The following is a 22,911-nucleotide window of genomic DNA, read 5'->3' as shown; positions in this document are numbered from 1 at the left end:
AGTCCACCCTCTTGGATAAATTGCTCAGCATACAGACTGAATAGGTATGGAAAGAGAATACATCCCTGATGCATTCCCTTCCCAATTCTAAACCATGCAGTGCCCCCCTGCTCCATTCACACCACAGCCTACTGGTCAAGGTATAGTTTCTTCATGAGCATAATCAAGTGCTCTGAGATTCCCATTCTTCTCAATGTCAGCCACAACTTGTCATGATCCACACAAATGTCTTTGCATAGTCAATAAAGCACAAATAAGACATTCTTCTGGGTATTCCCTACTTTCAGCCAGGATCTATCTGACATCAGCAATGATATCCCTGGTGCCATGGCCTCTTCTACATGAAGCTTAAATTTGTTTTTCAGTTCTTTAAGCTTGCTTGACAAATACAGAGCGAGTTCTTCCCTTTTTATTCTCCAAGTCCAGCTCTCTGCAGATTCCATTATAATACTTTTTGTCCTCCCAAGCTGCCTTTGAAATCTTCAGCTCTTTTATTTTGGCATGTTTTCCTTTTGTTTTGGCTTCTTGACACTCTAGTGCATAAAGTCTCTTCTGAGATCCATTTTGATTTTTTCTGTATTTCTCATTACCTTTTGCTTTCTTCATGGGTGATATCATCTCACAACTCATCTGGTCTTCAATCACAGGTGTTCAATGCTCAAACCAATTCTCTTAAGATGATCATGAAATTCAGGTGGAATTGATTCAGGATCGTATTTTGATTCCCGTGGACTTATTTTCATTTTCTTCTGCCTCAATTTGAACGTGTATATAAGTAACTGAACATACCAAGGACCGCCAAGAAAACAAATAGGTCTGTCTGGGAGAGACTGAAACCAAGTTTCTCTGTGGAGGTTAGGATTTTGAAGCTTCCCTCTCACATATTTTGGGCATGTGGCAAGACCAATCCTTGGAGAAAGACATCATGCTCTGAAAGGTGGAGGCACAGCACAGGAGAAGATCCCGGGTTGATACAGTGACTAGGGCAATGGGGGTAGGTGTGTCAACGTCAGTGGCACTGGCTCAGGACAGGGCAAGCTTCAGAGCTATTGTATAGGGTCACTATGAGTCACCTGCAACTCGATGGCACGTAACAACACCAACATGAGTAACTGATGATCTGACCCACAGTCTGCCCCGGCCTAGTTTTGACCGCCGATAGTGAACTTCTCCAATGATTTCTTCCACAAAGGTAGTCAATCTGATTCCTATGCAGCCCATCAGGTGAGACCCATATGTAAAATCGTCATTTGTGTCTTTTACAAAAGGTATTCGGGGGGAAAAAGGTATTTGCAATGATACATCATTGGAAACACAAAATTCATTCCATTTCTAGCCTCATTTCTATCACCAAGCCCATATTTTCCAACTACTATTCCTTCTTTTCATGGTTTCCTACTCTTGTATTCTAATCACCAATTATCATTAATGCATCTTGACTGCATGTTCAGTCAATTTCACACTGCAATATTTGGTAAAAATTCTCAATTTCTTCCTCTTTTGCTCTAGATGTAGGAGTGTATTTTTGAATAATAATCGTGTTAACGGGTCTTCCTTGTATGGATATGGATATTATCCTATCACTCACAATATTGTATTTCAGAACTTGACTTGTTGACTATGAATGCAACACCATTCTTCTGTTTCTCGTACCCTGTATAGTATACCATATGATTATCCAAGTCAAAGTGGCCAAAGCTGGTCCATTTCATCTCCCTAATGCCTAGCATATCAATATTCATACATTCCACTTTATTTTCAATAATTTCCTATTTTCCATCATTCACACTACGTACATTCCATGTACTAATTGTTAAATGATGTTTGTTAATATTTTTCCTCATTTCAACTGACTTCCAATCTGGGCTCTACCATGACACTACTATAACTATCCTCTTTCCTTATAAGATTTTCAAAAGCCTGTTTTTTAGGAAGTAGATGGCCCATCATGGTTCTCATAAATGGTACATAAAAAGATGTTCAACATCATTAGTCATCAGAAAGTTGCACATCAAAACCACAACGAGATACCACCCGACACCCACCAGTATGCTTGTCAAAAGACAACTGTGTTAATGAGGATGTACAGGGACAGAATGCTTAGACACTACAGGAGGAACACAAAGTGATGCAGCTGCTTTGGAAAACAACATGGAAGTTTCTCAACAGATTAGAGTTCTTATGTAACCCACAAAATTCACTCCTATGTATTTACTTAAGAAAAAGAAATATAGCATTATACATAATAGCAAAAATGCGGAAATAACTCCATGTCCACCAACTAAAGAACAGATAAATGTATTTTATCATAATATCCAAATGATAAAATATCTGGCAAGAAAAAGAAACGAAGTACTGATATATACTATTGCATAGATAAACTTTGAATACATGTTAAATTAAAGATGTAAAAAAAAGATGTCAGGCACATTAAATGTCTATCTAAGGTTCCATTTAGATGACATAGCTAGACAAATCCACAAAGATATGAAAGTACACTGTAATTCTCCAAGGGCTTGGAGTTGAGGTAGGGGGTGGTTTTAGGAGGGAACTGAGAGTGACTGCTTGTGATGGATATAAGTCTTTCTGAAGTGATGAAAATGTTCTAAAATCGCTTATGATAATATGGTACAACTCTAATAACCTCACTAAACTGTATGAAGTATAACGTGTATGAATTCCAAATAAAGTTGTTGCCAAAACACAACAAAACTTCCTGTGGAGATGAGATGGTAATATGGGGTGGGGGAATGGAGAAAACAGAGCTGGGAAGTCAAGTGAGAAAGGCTGGGCTGCTACCCAAGAAAAGGCCCTCAAAGCAAAACCGTCTGATTCAGGTCTGGAGTAAAATGAAGGCAGAAGCTGTGCAAAGACCTAAGGGGTGAGGAGAAAAGTGGCTTAAAAGAAGCAACAGCAAAGGCCCACGTGCTCAGTAAACGGCAAAGAACACTGAGGCCAGTGGTTAACTGGGAAAGGGATAAAGCATACAAGAGAGCAGGGCTTCTGATCACGCCAGACCTTTAAGGATCATGAAGATGATTTTGGATTGTGAGAGTAGCTCTGGCTTGTCATCATGAATCCTGGCTTTGGGTAGAGGTCAAAAGCATCCTCACAGGAGGTGGGTACAGGGCTGAGAGCACAGAAATCCTTCCCAAGCACCCAGAGGCCTAAGCTAAGGAGATAGAGCTCAGAGCGTGTCTCTGTCTCCCTGTGAACTCTCAGTCCCTCTTCTTTAACCTTGCCTGGGAGTTGAAGCAGTTACTGGAGTCCTGAGGAGGAAATTTACTGTGCTGGGCATGTTGAAACACCAGAAAGAACCAGGATTAATGTCTGGGAACAAAAGCTGGTATCTCGAATTGTGGGTTTCTCTCCCTTCCCCTTTGAGAACCTGTGTGGGAACGCCCAGTGCAGGAAGCCCAAAGGCCCCTTGTGGTTCCTCTGGGCCCTCCCAGGCTCAGGTAACAGGCCTCTTCCTCCTCTTCCTGGGCAGGACTCAGGGGATTGGAGCTGAGCCCCACAGGGTTTGAAAGACACACCTATCAAATGTCACCACTTCCATGGGAAGAAGCCAACAACCTGCTGCACCCCCACAGCAATGGTAAACTAACCACCACAGCAGGGGCCTACTGTGTCCCACCTGGAATTCTTTTATAATGCTTGAATGTGTTATCACAGGAGGGGCTCAGCAAGACTGTGGAAGTAACCCAAAGAAAGCCTCAGAGCTGCAAAGTTTTGACCCTCAGCACATGTGACATGGCCCGAGAAGGACCAGCCAAGACTTGGTCAAGCCCACAAAGCTTCCACATCTAGACCAAGGTCTCCTTCAGAGGGGGGCACTGAACTCACATTCAGGCAGTATGGACGCCCAGGGACACAAGAAGGGGTAATGGAGGAGATGATCATGGGCTCAGGGGTGAGGGGATGTGGTCAGAGATGTGGATCTCCCTCCCTCCCTTCAATTATATGGGGCTAAGAGTCAGCCAGGAAACTCAGAACCTGTTGAGAAAAATCTTATGACTGGATTAATGTTTTGTGTTTTGTTTCGTTTTTTTTTTTTAAATGTCTATTGAACACTTACTATGTCCCATGTTCTGGTGGCTTAGTGGTAAGGAGTTACCCCACCAAAGAGATGTGTTAAAGATGGGCCACCTTCTCCGATGTGATTTACTGCCTCTGAAAACCCACTGGCAGGTCAGCTATGAGTCAGATCTGACTCAAGGGTCCACAACAACAAGAATAATGTGTCAAGTACTGATGAACCCCTACAGACAAAGCAAGCAGACACCCTTGCCATTAAGGGCTTTAAAATCTGGTAGGTGTTCAGATAGAACTATTGAGGAAAAAAAGAAGTAAAAGCATAAGGCTAAGATGGCCACGCAAAGTCTTAATGGGAAGGTGTAATTTGACCAAAAAGCTGAAGTGAAGAAACGGCCCTGTGTCAATATCTGGGGAAGAGCAGCCCAGGCAAGTACAAAGGTCCTGAGGTAAAAATGCACTTGGCATGTCTAAAAATGAGTAAGGTGGCCAGTGTGGCTGGAGCAGAGTAAACAAGGGGGTGGGGGTGGGAAGACAGCCTGCAGAGGAAATCTTGGTCTCAAACTTACAAAGGCTTCTTAAAAGGAATGGGCCTTGTCAACATGCTGGCAAGTGCTGGTGTCCACATGTGCAGGACTGAATGGCCACAGCTGTGTTTACAGTCATGAAGAAGGGGGACAATCCAAATGTGCATCAGCAGGGGACTGTTCAAATCAGCATCATATCGGCAAAGGCTAGGAAGAGCACGAGTAGAGGTGCCTGCACTTATCCACATAAGAAAGATAGTCCCATCCCTCCCAAGAGATATAAATAATCTACAACTACCTAAATGCCTGTGTGCACAAGAAAAAAAAGTAGGTGTCCACCTTACCTTACTAAGTTATCAGGACAAGCTCTGACCACTGCACTGTTGGAAAGCAGAGACGAGTAGGGAAAGGGAAAGAAGGATGCGGAGGGAGACAAGGTATTCTGTCTGTACTCTCCTTAGACGTGGCAAGTGTCAGTTTTAATGGGGGGAGGAGGGAAAGAAGGAAAAGTAACTTTAGGGACAACCCCCGGGAACAAGAGAAGCCCACACAGCATTGTGAGATCAACCAGGAGTGTCTACACTCTGCACAACGACAGTCCCTGTGCTTGGCCATGACCGTGACTGGGGCACACAGCACCCAGTGACAGGGGAGAGGCGGCAAGTTGGCTCCAGTCTTGAAAAGAAGGAACATGTGAAAAGTTAAAACAAATGAGCAGCTATGGAGAAAAGTTACAAATGTTTATTAAGAAAATGCAAGACTGGGCAGCACCCCTGCGCGTCTGGCTTATGTGGCTCAGGACTGGAACAAAGGATGACAAAGCCTAGGCCTTGCCGATGGGGCCCAGGGCCCGGGACACTGGGGCTGAGTGGCTTGCTCTATTTCTACAGTGATAGCAGGAGACGATGTCCAGAAGAAAAGGAGAGGTCTGGCTAAGGTGGGGTTAGAGGTCGCCAGTGTTCTTTTTTTCAGTCACTTTCATAATTGAAATTTGAATTGGAAAGTGTGAAATTACTAGGGCTGGTCAAATGCAAAAAGTATTTGAAATCCCATATACCTGATCTGGGTTTGGGCACTGCACATCCGAGGCATTGCCAAGTCACCCCTGGGCTGTGCAGGGCTTGTGTTCCCCACACAAAGAATGAACAATGCCCTCTCTCCCAGAATCTCAGGGCACAATTCTCCAGCTCTAAGCTGCAAGGTAATTACAGAGACTGGGTTTGCAGGGCAGCTTCAGGGGAGTTTCATTTTTAGCTTTAAAATATACAATTAGACGTCCAAACCCCAGAGGCGGGGTGAGGGCTGGTGGTGGGGTGAACCCGCCACCTACCACAGATCACAGTGGCCAAATTCAACTATTTCTGGGCTGTCCTGAAATAGAGTGGCATACCCGACCAGGCTCCTGTTCTCAGCCTTCAACACTGCCCTGGCCCCAGGAAGGCTAGACAAGTGACCTGATGCCGGGTTTTGTGGGGAGACACAGAAACAGAGACACAGACCCTGCTGGGCCTCTATGAAGCTTCCACAAAGACTTATTGTGGGTGCTGGTGCTTGTTCCAAGCCAGGTCCTGTGCAAACTGAAGGGACAATATCAGCACACTCCCTCAAGGACCCCCTAGCTGACAAATGCTACCAGTCAAGTGAAATGGTTAGGAGTGTGGAGCAGAGCAGGGGTGTGATCGGTTCAAAGACAGGTGACAGAGAATGTTCTGGGAAAAGCAATATCAAAGACAGGATCACAAGGCTTACAAAAGCTGGGTGATTATTCAGGTGGATGTTCTAGGAAGTGGGAACAGTTCAGGGAAGAAACAGAAGAGGTGGCTCCTAGGAGGAGCTGAGATCAGGGTAAGAGGATCAAGCAGATTCGTGACAGTAGCTAAGAGACCCAGGAAAAGTTCTACTTCAATGAGTCTTGACTTCATCTGTGAAAGAAGTGCAGTACCTGTCACATGGGGTGGTAAGGTGACACCTTAATGCAGTGTCCTGGCTCCTTTCTGCACCATTCTGCTCAGCCAGAGGGGGCAGAGGACACAAAAAAATCAGTCCTATTATTCTTCAATGGTGGATTCTTGACCCCATTTGGAGACCCCTGAATGACATGGAAGCAGATGTTACTACTTCCTGAGAGCACAGCACAGGGTGGCCTAGAGCAGGATCTGGTCCAACTTCACCACCTGCTCTGAAGCACACAAAATCATCTTTAACTAGTCAACAGGCCAGTTTCCTATGATTGAGCATAGGCTACTCTCTGTATGTGACCAAATGAATCCTACAAGACACGCGCCCTCATTTTCCTTTTGCAGAGAAAGAAATAAGGCACAGAGAGGGGTCAGGACAAGCCCAAAGTCACACAGAACAGAGCTGGATGTTGTGTGGAGGTGGACTGACACCAGGCCACACCTTCACTCCTACACATCACTGCTTTCCCCATGTCTACATCCCTCAAATACAGGAAGGAAGTGGAGACCCCAGAGAGGGGGAACACTGTCTCCCCAGCTCCTCAAACCCTGAAGTGGCCTTGATTGTAAGAAGGATGGTGGGCCAGGCTAAAGTGGGCCACCCTCCTCAGTCTTTCAGATGGGGATATGCAGGGCCCCCAGCAGGTCCTCCAATTCTCATTGTCACATCTCAGCGCCCAGCCCACACCTGATCCAGTGTATGCACGCATGACAAGACTTCATCATCCTGCGCTGCAATCCTGAAGGTGCGCGGTGCGAATCCACCAGATGCTCCGCTGGAGAAGGAGGGGCAATCTCCTCCTGTGCCAGTCGGATCTGATTAAACAGTACACAACAAAAAAAAGAAAAGAAAAAAAGGCTCTATCTAATCTTGGAGCTCCCAGGACTCCCATGCGGAGGTGACAAAGGCCAGTGCTATAGGAGCTATTGCCTCATCATGGACTCGACCTCCAAGATGTCAAGCTGATAGGGTCTTCGCTGGCAGGGTTTAAATGGGCCAAATGAAACTTCCCCCCAGAGTCATCGCAGGAACAGGAAGATATATGGGGTAAGTGTGGAATCAGTTACCTTGGGAGTGGATCACAGGGAGAGCATCAGTGCGAACTTGTCTACTCACCACACTCCACTTTCCCAGCTATCCTACAGTCTGTGCATCAGCCCTGCTCCCCATAGCATGCCAACCATGAAGCCGTGTATGGCAGGAAGTGTGTGTTCAGTCTGTGTCAGAAGCCAAGAGCGGAGGACAGAGAGAAGGCCCTGCAAGATGGGGATTCTAAGATTTAAGCAAACAAAGCAACAACAACAAAAATCCCCATGCTTATCAAGGACGCAGATCTGTAGGCCCTGTCAGAACTACAGACTCCGCACGAAAGAGCTTCTCGGTCTCAACACCACTGACATCAGCAGATAAGGGGATGCCCTCTGCACCGCAGGTGTTAGCTGCATCCTGCAAGTAGTGTAACCCTTGGTCTGACAACCAAAAACGTCTCAAGATAGTGCCAAATTGCCCCCAGTTAAGGACCTTGGGATAGACAATTTGAACAAGTTCCAGGTCATTCTGACGCAGGGAGCAAGGCAACCTTCAAAGGGTAAGTTTTCATCACATAAGTCACATAGTTCCATTAAAAAAAGAGGAGCTAAGACACATGGAACCATCCTGTCCCTGGCTGGGAGCACCATTCTACACACATACTCTGTCTGGGCCCCGGGGTCTCTACTTCCTGGCCATATTAACCCCCTCTGTGGTGGCCCTCTCTTCTTAGTCCTTGTCCAGGTTCCTGGAGGAGTGTGTGTGCGGGTGCAATGATGCAATCAAGGTTCCCAGCTGATGAAACTCAGCCCAGGCTGGAAGAGGCAAGAGTCTAAGAAGGAAACAATTTAAATCTACAACATCTGTCTGTGCTTCCCTGAAGAGAAGAACACAGCTGCCTGGGGAGGGGCCCACTCTGGGGACCAGTCAAGGCATCCATCCAGGCGCTGCTGGGCAGAAGGGCCTCCATCTCAGCAACACAGCCAACGTGGCAGGCCAGTAAGGTTGGCTAGTTCCAGGAATTCAGGGCCACGCACAGGGGAAGAAACTTGTTACAGTTGTGGCACAGCCAGAGACCTCCTCGGGCAATGAAGCAGCAAGAAGTTCCTAGAAGCCAAATCATTCTGTGCCTGATACTGGGGAGTTCCACAGTCACCCTAGATGCTTCTTTGTTCCATGCCAACTTGAGCCTGAAAGTAGTTTGAGCTTGGTGGATGGGCTGGGAGCAGAGGCTGGCGCCAGCTAGTGCAAAAGAGTCAGTGGACGGCATGCTGGAGGCTTCAGAAAAACCAAGATGGCAAAGTGGCTGGCCAGGGTGCTCACTCATCCTTGGTGGGTAACTGGCAGGGTTAGGAGGAAGAGTTCTGGAACCAGACACACCCAGGTTCAAATCCCGCTGCTCCCCAACCAGACAACTTCAAGACAGCACCTTTCAAAATACCACTGCAGACAAGTACTGCATCTTGACATACAGATATGGGTGGTGGCGTTTTGCTTAGTCTTCTACACTGAAGAGTTAGGTTAGACAGGTAGCTCGAGCTTCCCCACCACCCATGGAAGGTCAGTGAATACTAGTCTAGTTGATACCAAGTTATGTTTTCTTAATCTTAGTCTAAGAGGTGCAGGCTGTTAAAATAAACCAAAGTAAAAGTTGGCTTTGACTAAACTGTCCACCCCCACGTGTCTAGGTGAAGGTGCCACCACCCTCAGTACGGCCCAACTTGGCTCCTGCTTCCTAGAATCTTTCCCTGTGACAGTTGCTTTTCAAGAATTCCCTCTCACAAATCCACCAGGTGCTCTGCAGAAGGAGGAACAATCTCCTCCTGTACCAGTCAGATCTGATTTGACGATACACACACACAAAATAATAAAATTTTTTTAAAAAAAGAATTCACTCTCAGAAGGAAGATCACTACCCACGTCACAGCTGGAGAAACTGACACTCAGAGAGTCTAGGCACTTGCTTTGGGTTACATGAGAGAGGAAAGAAAAACTGCCAAAGGCAGCAAGCCTTTCCCAGGGGGTTATGGCCTCAAGGCAAGTTTATCACATCTGTGATCCTGGACCCTTCACTTTGTGGGATGACTCTTCACAAATTTCAACGCCAAGAAGTGGCCAAACCCGTCCAGACCTGCTAGTGGTGGGGATTAAGGCAGGTCAATCTTGAGTCAGAGAGACCAGTAGAAAAACGCTTCCCAAAAGGCAGACATTCAAAGTTCTTAACACTGGCTTCTTGCCGGCTGAGCGCTTACTGTGGATCAGGCCCTAAGTCAAGTTGGACCTCTGGGAATTCACAACCCAGTTCTGAGAAGTGGGTATACTTTCCCAGATCATAATAGGTGAGGAAACTGAGACACAGAGCAGGGAAGTCATCTGCCTGAGGTCTCACGGTTGGGAAAGGGCAGGGCTATGATTTGATACCTTCCTACATGATCCCAAAGCCCCAAACTGGTTCCCCATGCTGGGGCTGGGGCTGGGACAGGCTGGAAACCTCAAGAATCTAAGAAGTCACAGCTGGCATCATGCTGGGCTGCGGCTGCTGCCTCTCCCCTCAGGATCACACCTGCAGAACACAGAGCTTCACTGGCTCTGCTCAGGGATTTCCCTTCAGGAGCCTCAAGAATAGTAGGAGGCCTATATGTATGTCATATGGGGTGGGGGTGGAAGGCCCAGCTCTGCCACCCACCTTACACTTGACCTCTCTGGTCTCAGTAACCATCCCAGTTGTGAGGGCTCAAAGAGAGAACAGGGCCTGGCAAATAAAGGACAGTAACTCAATTGCAATGAATGGAGGACAAGGAGTAGGTACTCAGGAGTCACTGGAGAGTGACCTCAGTGTCTGATGGTCCAGCAGGAAGCCAGGTATGCAAAGTCAATGACCAAGACCCCAACCCATTATCACTGGTCAGGTTACTTCCAAAGGCCTTGAACTGTTCAGTTCACTCTGGCAGGGATGCCCAGAGCAGTGGGCAGGTAGGGGCCCCAGGCATGCCCAGGTTGCCTCATGCCTGGATAGTATTTGATCCACCAGACGAATAAAGGAAGAAAAAAAGTGAGAGGAGACCCCATCCCTGGGGCCAGGTTCCTCAAATGGCTAGCTTTGAGTTTACTGGGTTAGTCCTGTCCTCTAATCCCCTTGCATTCATCTATGCCATCCCAAGGGCACCCCCATCCCTTCCTGCAGACTGGACAAATTCTTTCCTTTTGTAGCCTCAGTTTGAGGTTAGTGAAATGGAACGAAGTTTCCATCCCCCAGAATGTATCGGCCTAAGAAACAGGCCTTGTCCTGTCACTGCTGCATTCCCAGTCCTGGCTGCTCAGGAAGTATCAAGTGTCTTAATTAGTGTTTGTCACATCTCTGTGTCCAGCAAGGGCTGCGTCCAGGCCTTCCTACACTGACATTTCCGTCTCCAGGGAAGGAGCCGACCAGCTAAGGGCGGGCCACATCCTCTGAATTTCTGCAGAGTCCCATCCAGGTGTGTGCAGTGACCATCATTCCCCGAGGCTCCCTGGACTTGTGATAAGGGGACCACTTGGCCAGTGTCACGTCTCACGGGCCTAGCACAAGCTGAATGAGACCTGTTTTCCATCTTCAGTGGCTCCTAAAGATTCCAGCCACAAGAGGAAGGGCTGAGGGTCAGGAGAGATCATGAGGCCCTGACTCACTGACTGGACAGCCATCCACCTCCTCCTTGGACACCTGATTCCTCTGAGGGATCACTGACTGACTGAGGGCCAATCATGGCCTCTGCCGTCCTTTCTTCATACACATTCACTGGGCATTAAAAGCCTGCACAGGACAATGAAAGACATGCTAACACAGTCCTCATGGTCACCCCTACTGAGGCCCAGCTGCCATTCAGAGAGAGAAAAAGTCAGTCTCTAAAGAGCTCAGGGCCGAGTAGGCAGGTTGATGCCCTTCTTCCCATGCTGTACTCAGCAATCCTCTGGCCGAGTCTAATAGTTTCCTCCACCCATTGGCCCTGAGGGCTCTGTCTCAGTCACTGCTGAACCCAACATCCAGCACAGGGTCGGGTCAGGGCAGTGCCCTGCTCTAGTCATAAATGTTTGCTAAATAACTAAACAAGGGAAGAGAAGAAAACAATTAAAGAGACAGAAAAAGAAACATGGGCCTTTCCCCTCTCCTCCCACTCCTGGATCCCTTCCAGTAACTGCCCTGGATAGATATTACTGAGTATGCACTTGTGCCAGAGGTTTGCTGGGCACAAAACAGGCGGTGATTCATTTACTCCAAGCACCAATGAAGAGCTTATTATCCCATTTCACAGATGAGCAAGCCAAGTCTTCAAGAGATCTCAGCGTCTGGTAGCCTTAGGAGTCCTACTTCTCAACCACTAAGGCCCACAGTCCATCAGTCTCCGCCAGGCTTTGCAATAGGCAGAAGGAAAGTTCCCAGCCAGAGATGACTGCGAGCGGAACCCAAGATGCTCCACTGTCTTGTATACAGAGTGCTGCTTAGCAGGTCAGGATGGCTCAGTGATGACCTAAAGACAGTCCTGGCTTCCACGTAATCTAGAAGGATCCACACCTTTGACTGAAGGACTGTGGCTGCCAGGCACCATCCAAAGGTGTGGGGAGTCTCCAGGCTAGCTTTCGGCAGAGATGTGTACACCTCTAGCTCAACCAGTTCTCAGAGTGACCATATCACATGGCCACTGCCCAAGGTAGGGCAGCCTGCCACCACAACAAAGACCATAGACAAAACCAGAGGATCACACCACAGAAACCCACAGGGTTTTCCACTGGCTGAAGTTTTTTGGAAGCAGATTGTCAGGCTTTTATTCCTAGTCCATCTTAGTATGGACTTAAACTTTAGTGTGGCTGAAACTTGTTCAGCATCATAGCAACACTGAGCCTCTAAAGAAGATGGATGGTGGCTTTATAAGCAGCACAATGGCCAGAACTATGAACTGACCAGCAACATTCGAAGCCCCAGAAGCACTTTGCAATAATCTCCTCTATGATGAAGAGGGCTCAGCTCGACCTGGGTCAAGATGTTTGTTTGTACCAGGATTGAGTCTGAAATTTCTATCATGACATCATACACTGTATTCCTGTCTGGCTTCCTTCTTCAACGTTACGTCTGTGAGACCCCTTGCTGCTGTGAACAGCAGTGGCATGTTTATCCTCGTCACCATGTAGCAAACCTCAAACTTGGTTTTAACCTCAAGCTTTTGTTTTTAATGAAGACAAAGGTGGGAAGCCTCTCCCTTTCAACTGATAGCCTCTGCAACCAGGGACTGAGAGTCAACTCATCACTGCCCTCAGTGATTTTGAAACACAAAGCAGACTCCCACTGCCGAGGATGAGATCCAGGTCACCCCCCTCAGTACTCCCCCCCCCCCGCCCCGCTCCTCCTCTGGCTTGAGCTAGTCCACTCCCACCCTGTACCTAAGATCTTCCTCAGAGCCTGCCATCACAACACTGCTCACAGACAAAACCAGACTGGGGATGAGTGAGAGGCCTCCTTCACTGGAGAGAGATGTGTCCCCAGAAACTCCACACAACAGGTAGCAGGAAATAGTAGGGTAAGGAGCCAGTATCAGAGAGGAAGTGGTAGGATGGTGAGGGAACCTTGCATGGAAAGAGCACCCTGACTTCCACGACCCAACTTCCACCAGCTCGTGCACCAGAGTGCCTTCCATGCTTTAACAGGTTTTGATCTGTTTGAGGTAAATACTAAGCACTTTATTCATCTGATCTCTGATCATCATCACTCCCATCCAACAGGACAGTGAGGCTGAGAGAGCTGGGCCACTGACCACATAGCAAGTGAGTGACTATTGTTGTTAGGTGCCATCGAGTCAACTATGACTCACAGGGACCCTATGAACAATAGCTCTGAACTTTGCCCTATACTGTGTCACCCTCATGATTTGAAATGCTCATGTCCATCTTGCTGGGAGTCGTCTTCTATTCCTCTGAGCAACTAGCAAAGGCCAAACGCAGAGGGGCCAGGTCAGGCCACAGCTTCCTCTCTCCTCTAACACTATGACCATCCCACCCCCACCAAGGGGTCCACCAGCACAGGCCATCAGTGCTGCCAGCTGCCTCTCAATTGCAAGCTCTGAGCCGATGGCGGTGCCCAGCTGCCCAGTATGAGGGTGAGAGCTGCTCCTGTCACAGCCTGGTATCTCAGGACACAGGAGTGGGGAGGGGCTGGTACCCAGCAGCTGCCCATTGAACACCATCAGCACCCATAATGGTTCTGAGCCAGGAGAGTAAAGTCCCAGTCCAAGCTAGCACTGACTCACAGCAGGATGTTCCAAGACCACAAAGGTTACTCCTGTCAAGAAGAGCTCACTGTCTGAGGCAGGAGCTAGAAAAATGGCGGGAGATGCAGGGTCTTGAGATCAGGGCCCACAGGAGTGAACAAGCCCAGAAGAGGTCAGGGAGGGCTTCCCAGAGGAGGTGGCTCTAGAGAACAGCACAAGTTCAACCTGGCAAAGAAGTGGCAGAAGAGGGTGTGAGCTAGAAGGAATTGCCTGAGCAGAGGTACAGAAACCAGAAGAATAAGGTGGTTAAGAGGTGGTCGCTGAAGCAGAGATAAGGGTGGAGGGGGTGAGGGGGAAACAGCTTCTCACGCAGTCCCCAATCCCTTTAGAGTACTGGGAGCTGTCATTACTGCCAAAGTTGGTCCCAGACATAGCTGTGCCAAGGATCCCTTCCTACAGCAGCAGCTCTTCTAGGCCAGCATGCCTAGCAAAAAGCTCCACAGCTCAGTGACCTGGAGCTGAGTATCATTCCATAACTGTAGACATTGTTCCAGCCTTGGCCTCTAAAACTCTAGACATGTTCCTTACTGTTTGCACCCCTCTGGAAGGCAGAGTCCATACAGGAAGTGCCCTTTCTCTGCTGCACCTACAAAGAAGCCTAAGACAGTATCAGCACCTCAGTTAGTCCTGGCCCACAGGGAAGTGCCAGCTGTCATGGAGGCGCACCGATCATCCCGCTAACATGACTCAGCCCTACAACTGGAGAACAATTGAAGCAGCATGTATGGTTGTGTCTGCCACGGACAGGCATTACCTTACTGTCTCCTGAGAACACTTCAAGGCAAGTCCCATTTCAAAGGAAATGTCACTGGAGTTTAAAAGCTAAAGTAGCTTGTTAGACTAACAGGGGCAAGACCTGAATGCCAGTGTCTCTTTCCACTGTAACCCCCTGAATGCCAGTGTCTCTTTCCACTGTAACCCCCAGCCCAATTAAGCCCACTGCTCCCAAAGCACTCACAGGGGGTCCCTCCACAGGGGTCCTTTCTCCAACCACTGAGCTGAATCTGCTGGAGGGGGCTGTGGGCTAGCTGCTCCTAGCCAGCATACAAAAGCTGTTCCAAGTCCCAGATGTCAAAAGAGGCTCAGAAGAAAGACCATCATAAGCCCTCAGCAAATGCTAACGCCAAACCCAGGCTGGGGAACTTCAGGTCACACCACCACCACCACGACCAGGTCTTGGGGCAGATCCAGTCTTCCACAAGCAATAGCTAAGCAAGGTGGATCAAGTGGAGAGACACACTCTTGTGCCCCACCCAACATGAGAGCTTCAGGTCGCTTTCTAAGCCAATCCAAGTCTGTGCCATGTTTAAATCTTTCAGTGGCTCCTTGGTGACAGAAGGATATATCTAAACTCTTCTCTGTGACTGCCCTTCCCTAGTAGTAAGGTAAGCAGTCTCAGGGTCACAGGCTTCACACACCAAGTGTCCATGCTACAGAGCCCACAAGCAGCCATGCCAGCAGCCTTCCCAGGGCTGCCCAAATCCCAGTCAGGACTCACAGGGACTGACAAGCAGGGTTCCAAGGCACTGGAGACGGCCACTGCTACAAACACCTGGCCAGAGTGGCTCCCAGGAGAGAGCTGAGACTGAACTACAGACCTCAGGGAACAGTTTTGGCTCTGTGGAGGCAGATCAACTCAGGTCAGGGTGACTACTGATGCCAGCATTGTGGGCAGGTGGGCAGCACCTGCCAACAGTGTGGCCAGCTGGCAGCAAACGCCAGGTACAAGGAGCAGATACCAAGACCTGGCACAGGCTGGGTGGCTGCAGGTCTCACCAAAGCAACCAACAAACATCTGACCTTGCAGGAAGCCAGCAGCTGGCCTGCTATTACAGCCTCATGGCCCAAAGTAGCTTCTGAGGTTTCATAGCTGGGACCTATGCCTCTCTCTTGGCAGCAAAATCCAGCATTTCCATGGCATGCATCCCACAGGAGCCCTAGGAGACCAATCTGGGCCAAGTAAAATCAGGTAAATGGGCCTGAGGGGACTGAAATATGTGCAGTGGTGGTCAGGAAGAGCCTAGAGCAGGCAGACCTGTGTGAGGAGGAAGCTGAAAAGCTCTTGGTCCCAAACTTGCCACATGGCACTAGAATCAGACCTTCCAACATAAAAGTCTAGATTTTCAGGCAATCAAAACTCTTGGAGATGTTATGGATTGACTCCCCACAAAGTAAGTGCTGTAAATTCTAACTGAAGAAGACCTTCAACAAGATGGACTGACAAAGTGACTGCAATAGTGGGCTTTAGCACAGTGCAGATTATGAGCAAGGTACAGGATTGGGCAGAGTTTTTCTGTTGTACTTTGGGTCTCCCAACAGTACCATGCCTGTGGCTATAATCCCATTTGGGAATGGGTTAACTTTTGTCATGCTAATGAACCAGAATGGGTGTAGGGGTACATTTTAAATCAATTTATTTTGAGATATAAGAGATATTAAATGGACCAGCAGAACAGAGATAGGGTAAAGCAGATACCAAGACAAATGGACATCTCCATGGAACCAGGAAGCAGAAGGTGAAAAGATAAGGACCTTCCTCCAGAGCTGATAGCTTTCCCTACAGCCAGTGCAAGTGAATTCAAATGTCTAACCTCTTAAAGTGTAAAAACATAAATCTCTCTTCGTTAAAAGTCATCCACTTGGGGTATTTCTGTTACAGCAGCACTAGGTAACAAAGCCAGGAAGTCAACAAAACCCTGGCTGCACCATTGTGCACCTTCTGATCTGCCGGCACTCACTACTGCTCAGAGCTCTGGTGGCACACTGCACAGGGGACTGCTCTGCTAACCCAGATCCTTTGCCTCTGTGGCAGTTCAAATCCACCAGTAGCTCCTGGGGTGAAAACAGGCAATCTCCTCTTGTACCATTTACAGTCTTGGGAACACAATAAGGGGTAAGCTAAGAGTTGATCCTGACTCAACAGCAATGAAACACACACACACATGCATACGCTTGACATGGTGCCAAGCATTTTAGAACAAGGAATCTCAATTGCCCACTTGATTTTCAGTGTTCTCTCCACCTACCCACTCCCTTCTCTCTTGACATGTCAATCTCAACCAGGCCAGGTCAGCACTATCCACTCAATCAACTCCAACTGTCTTATTGAGCATCTTCTCCCCTAGCAGCCAAGAGCCACTCAAACTTGGTGGCATCACTTGCCTGCCCCTCAGCAGGAACCCCAGAGCTACGAATGATCCTGTCACACTAATGCTCATTGACTCCAGGAACCCAAAAGCCATGAATGATCCTATCACTCTAATGCTCATTTACTCCACAGCTCCTTATATTCTATCAAACTAGCCCCTTACCAGGGACCACTGGAATGAACAGTCCATCCTCCCTCCCCACCATCCTAGCCTCCAAGTCCAAGTCATGCAGCACCTGTTCCATGAAAGAATGCAGATGTCCTTCATGGTTCCACTGCACTTCCACATACTCCCTTTACTCACCTCAACAAGGACAACTTTGTGTCTAATGCCTCACTAAATATGTTTATGAGCAAGCCTCATAGTTATGATGGTTTCAAGTGGCATTCCGCAGCTTTTTTCTAAGAAGGGACGGTGTAGGCTTTGTGAGAAGCAGAATTCTCAGCCAAGCCTGTGGTGTAGGTGGAAAGACCATGTTGCCCTACAGTCCCCAGTGGCCAGGCCCAGATATGAGGCCTCTAGCTGCAGAGCTGACCTGTCCAAAGCCTTCCTCAATGCCCAAGGAATACCAAATATCCCAGTGAGGCCTCCCATCCTGGTTAGGATGCAGCCAGGTGCACAGAAGGCAGGCAGTACCTGTGCTAAGAGAAGACGTACACTCTTCTAACAGATTTTTGTTGCTATGTGCCATTGAGCAGACTACAACTCATAGTGACCTTATGAACAACAGATCTGTACCCTGCCCTTGCCTGTGCCATCCTTGTCATCTAGTCCTCACAAAATCTCAGTGAAATGCCAACTGGGGATTCAATGCTGCCAATGGAAAACAGAGTGGGGAGGGGACTGCAGACAGCATCACGTCACACAGTCAGCTTTTCAGCACAAAATTAGAGTAGGAGGAGCTAGCTAATGGGTCCCTCCTCTCTTTCTGGGCCAGCCTGTCTCCTTCCTACAAAAGGGGTTAATGAGACAGAGGGGACAGGGGGCAAGCCAGCCAAGTCCACTGGATTGTGTCATTAGCTCCTCCTGCAAATCAAACCTGGGCCTCAATTTCTCCATCTGTTAGCTCAGAAGAGAACTTTCTGCTGGTTTCCTCCACAGTGGACTCGCTGCAAGGAACGTCAGCCCCTCCCTTGAGTTTCCCTCCCCTGGCACTGCCAGCCACGCGCATAGGGCAGGCCACAGGCCTGGTGCCAGCTAGCAGAGACCTCTTGGAATTTCTGGGATTCTTCCTGCCTGAAGGCTGCCTAAGACAGGGCAGCTGCAGGTTGGGGCCCTGCCTCTTGGCCTGCTGCATCCTCACTCGCCAAACTTGGCTGGGGCCTTTGCTTCCCTCCTGGGACCCCCTGGGGAAAGCCTGGTGGATGCCATTTAGATGCATCAGCCTGGTAGAGCTCCAGGGCAGGGACTCTGGCAAATGTCCATTGTGTCCTGGTGCCAGCTCATGTCTGGCCCTAAATCCATGGCAGTGACTTCAGTCCCACCCCCACCTTATGGCCCTGGGGATGCTTTTCTTTGGACTGAAAAAGACCTGGTTGGCTCAGTGCCCTAAACTATCCAAATCTGCCCCTTTTGTGCCATCCAACCCACAGAAAATGTCTAGGGGCATCACAGAAATCTGCTGCCACTTCTAACACTTTGTCACCAAGGCAACATGTGGCTCTGGACTGACCTGTCCAAATTTAAATATTTCCCCATCACTTCCTAGCTGTGTGACATGGGCCCTGTTACTTAGCTCTCTGGACTCCAATGTCTTTGTCTATAAACAGCGACAACAGGATCAGCTCACCAGGTGGCTGAGAAGACTCAGGGAGTCACACATTTGAGGCGCTCAGCAACTCCCTGGCATACAGCAAGTACACAATCAAAAGTGGCTCAAACTGTAACAACAAAGCATCTTTCTTCTCAATTCTGCTATTTACCAGTTGGGTGACCTTTGGTATGTGGCTTCGCCTCTCTCTAGCCTCGGTGCCTTTCCAGAAGGCTGAAAGGATTAACAGAAATACCATTTTCAAACCCCACAGCACAGTCCCTGGCATGTAGTATGGGCACTTAAGGCATGGTAGCTACTAGGATTACTGTTTGTAAGGAGGTCTTAGAAAGATGAGGCTGACAAACAACGAATGCACCACCTGTTTTACCTGCTCAAATGGGGTCAGGTCAGAGCTATATATGTCTTTGTCATGAAACTGACAGAGAAACCACCAACACTCAAAGGAGGTGGAAGGACTGAGATCTGCCTTCCTCTGACATCACCATGTCTCTGCCATCTTGGAGATGCTTGGGTTGAGGGCAGAATGTTAATGATCTGCCTCTCACCCTAACCCCAACTCAGATGCAATAGGGCACTGGCTATGTGGAGAAATGGGCTCTGAGGCAGTGTTCCTAGGCAACAGGTGAGGACTGGGTATGGGAAAGGGGAGGTAAAAACCCAAAAACTCTCTTCTGGCCTAGGTCCCAGACCCTGGGAAAGTCAAACCAGCTTCAGGCTCCAGGAACACCTGTCTGGCAGTGAACAGGTACCCAGCACCCACTAAGGGTTCAGCACTGAGTCTCAACTCTTCCCTATTCAGCCTTACTCAGGGCCAGAAGAAGTTGTCTGGGCTCAGCCAGGTTCGAGGAATCTACATCTCCTTGCCAACAAAGAAAGGGAGGCAGAGGTGAAATCTTGAACCTTATGGGCCGAAATCTAGATCTTTCCTGATTTTCCCAGATGGAGTACATTTCAGACAGTCTAACTGGTAAGGGAACAGAGGCTCCAGGGCCTGGAAGGCCTGGGTTTGCTATCAAGTTCTTGGAGATATCCAAGACCCTGTCTCCCAACATACATGCTGATCCCCTAAAGAAATCTACCTGGTACCTCTAAGACATGCAGAGGACGGGGACCTGCAACCTATAACCACAAATGCTGCAGCACTTTGCCTGGACCACACATGGTACATAAAATATCCATTCCCACTCACAACCCTAAGGGTGGGTATGACATCCTCATTTTACAGGAAGGAAACAGACTCAAGGCAAAACAGGGCAATGGTTAAAGCACACTATGAGTTTGAAGCTAGGAGCCAATATACCAACTTAGGCAAGTCTCTCCCTCTCGGTACCTCAGGGTCCATCTCCAGGAAGATAATCATTCTGCACACCCTCTACCATTTCAACACAGCATAGTCAAGGGGTTAAGTGAGACGTGCTAGTCAAAAGGGGAACATGTTATGTGCAGCACAGTAAGAACCTATTCATAGTTAACTCTGGTGGGTTTGCAGAGGCTACAAACTGCAATGGAGATTGCCCATCTTTCCCTCGTAGCCGGTGGGCTTGAACTGCATACCTTTTAAGTTGGCAGTCAAAGTCCCTAACACTAGACCACCTGAGTTCCCAAACGGGGAGCTTGTTGTTGTTTTTATCTACCACTGAGTCAGAATTGACCCATAACTGACCCTCCAGTGGGTTTTTAGAGGCAGTAAATAAATAACGGGAGGAGACTGCTCATCTTTCTCCTGCAGAGCAGCTGGTAGATTTTACTTTAGTCCATAATGTTTAAGATTTCACCTCGGCCCTTCTTTCTTGGCAAGGAGAGGCAGATTCCTTGAACTGCCTGAGCCCATACAACCTCTCCTGGCCCTGAGAAAGACTGAGGAGGGAAGAGTTGAGATTCAATGCTGGAACCTTAGAGGGTGCTGGGTATCTAATCTAACCATGTGCCTTTGGGATGGCAACTTAGCTCCTTACTTCTAGGCCTCCAGAGCTCAATAGAGAGCATGTTGTTGTTTACCACTGAGTCGGAACCGACCCACAGCTGACCCTCCGGTGGGTTTTCAGAAGCAGTTAATAGCGCAAGTGGAGACTGCTCATCTTTCTCCCCTGGAGCGGCTGGTAGCTTCTTGCCACTAGGCCACCAGGAGCCTTGTTGTTGTATGTGCCGTTGAGTTGCCTGCGACTCATAGCCCTAAACCCTGCTCTATCCTGTGCCAATCTCACTGTCTCCAACACACGTACTCCCTTTACCCCAGTCACTGAATCAATCCACCTCATAGCACCCAGAAATAACTCTTAAAATCCGAAAGGCTAGGTAATCACCCAAGGTGAATAGCAGCTGTGGGCACAGCCTGTAGAAATCTGGAGCCCCTATGTGGGTGGCCACAGATTGCTTCCCAGGCAACGGAGAACAGATCAGCCCCCTTGCAGAGAAAGGCAGCCTTTCTGAATTCCTCAGATAAGCAGCTCCCAGCTCAGTGGAGAGCCTCCAGGCCACAGGGCCAGAGCACAGAGAAAAAGTGACCCACCCAGCCCGCATCAGAGATTCCTAGATTTGAGTTAGGTCACATGCTTAACTCCCTTCCTCCAGCAGTGAATTCAACCTCCAGATTCATCTAACAGGTCCTCAAACAGGTCAGTTAAGCTGTCAACTCCCATCTGCAAGGTCCCAGGCAAGCCACTTCGTCCCTCTGGACCTTAGTGTGCCCTCAGCCTTCAACAGAGAGGCAGCTGTGACTAACTGAACCCACAAGGAAGCCTGAAGGAGCAGACACACACTGGGCAAGGGAGTCAATGTGTCCCCAAAACTGGGCCAAGTCCTGAATTGCATTCCCTTCTACTGAACCTTCATCGCTCTGTGAGGAAGGGCTTGAACTAGGTCACTTTCTAGAACAGTAAACTAAGGCCCAGAGGTGCCAGAGCCAAGATCTGAACTCTGAACTGATTCCAAGGCTCTCTTCAGAGCAAGCCAAAGGTATGTGACCTTGGGGTAGGAGGGGTCCCGCCATAGTACCACGGTTCTGGCATAGTACCACAGGAACTCTGTCACCTTCAGCAGTAAGCTGGGCAGCTGAACCTGTCTGCATGGAGAGGAACATAAAACTCAACTTGGCAGAAGCCTCTTTCAGAGCACATAGCAGCCTCTTCCACAAACAAGGGCATTTGCAATGCAAAGCAGCCCAGTTCTAGCCAGAAAGACAAGAGTCACTCAGAGGGGTGTGAGAAGGCCAAAATCCAGCCATCTCCCTCTAGCCTCTGAGTAGTGTCTGGGAACCTGTGGCTGGCTGGCAAAGACGCTAAATCATATGACAGCTCAAAAGGCCAGCTGTAGTGCAAAGGAAGGGGTGTTCCTCCAGGTTACCTACCACTCTTTCAGTGCATAAACCCTTAAGTTCAAGGGCTCATCAGACAACTGCACACTAGGTCTAGTAAGGGCTGCAAGCAGGGCCCCCAAGTCAGGGCAGGAAGAGAATAGCTCCAGATATCAAGCAGTCACCTGCAGCCTGGCACCCTGTCAATTTCCGCGGCCTAAGACTCCCAATCAACTGTTTCCAGGCTGTGCAACACCCTTCATACCCCCCACACACACACACACACTCTCCCCTGGATTCTCCCTGCCTCGAAAGGAGTACTTTCACTGGTGCCAATTGGCTGTGTCTTGCTCATCACTCCCCTTCCCCGCGGGCTTCCCTGACCGTTCTCAATTCGTACCTTGACGACAAGCTGACAAAATCCCCGCCATCCAGCAGCCGGACTTTGCAAAAGAGGACCCCGTTCACGAAGGGGACCGCCGTCAGCTCCTCCAAAGTAAAGGTGGTTTGGAATTTGAATTTCTTCTTCTTCATCAAGAAAGCCATGGGCAACTTCCCTGAGTCTGAGCCCGCGAAGTCCAAGAAAAAAAAAGGGGAGCAGAAATCCCCAGGATTCCTTTTCCAAACACCACAACACCCCTCCTCAAAACACCAGAAATGGATCCTACCCAGAAGGTGGTGTAGACTGCTGAATGCGCAGGAGTCGAAGTGTCCAGTCCAGCTCACGGGTGGGCTGACTTCACCCTCGGGGGGCTGCAACTTGGATGGGCTCGGAGCCGGGGGCTTCACCGGCATGTAAACAGAGGGGCAGAGCCCAGGCAGCAAAGACAGGGGGGACGAGCAGTGCTCG

General features: G+C 48.8%; 1 protein-coding gene across 1 annotated transcript in view; it reads right to left on the bottom strand.

Moving 5' to 3' along the window:
* Nucleotides 1-22,607, bottom strand: part of FAM102A (family with sequence similarity 102, member A) — a 43,455-nt gene extending 20,848 nt beyond the window's left edge. Inside the window, exon 1 of the mRNA XM_006892520.1 lies at nucleotides 22,462-22,607. Coding sequence (XP_006892582.1) covers nucleotides 22,462-22,607 — 146 coding nt within the window. The remainder of the gene's footprint in view (nucleotides 1-22,461) is intronic.
* Between the last annotated feature and the right edge of the window lie 304 nt (nucleotides 22,608-22,911).

Source organism: Elephantulus edwardii, unplaced genomic scaffold, assembly GCF_000299155.1.
Source record: "Elephantulus edwardii isolate Elephantulus edwardi_28Jun2011 unplaced genomic scaffold, EleEdw1.0 scaffold00116, whole genome shotgun sequence".
Taxonomy (NCBI): Eukaryota; Metazoa; Chordata; class Mammalia; order Macroscelidea; family Macroscelididae; genus Elephantulus; species Elephantulus edwardii.
Note: the sequence above shows the minus strand (reverse complement) of the source record. Positions and strands in the feature narration are given on the sequence as shown.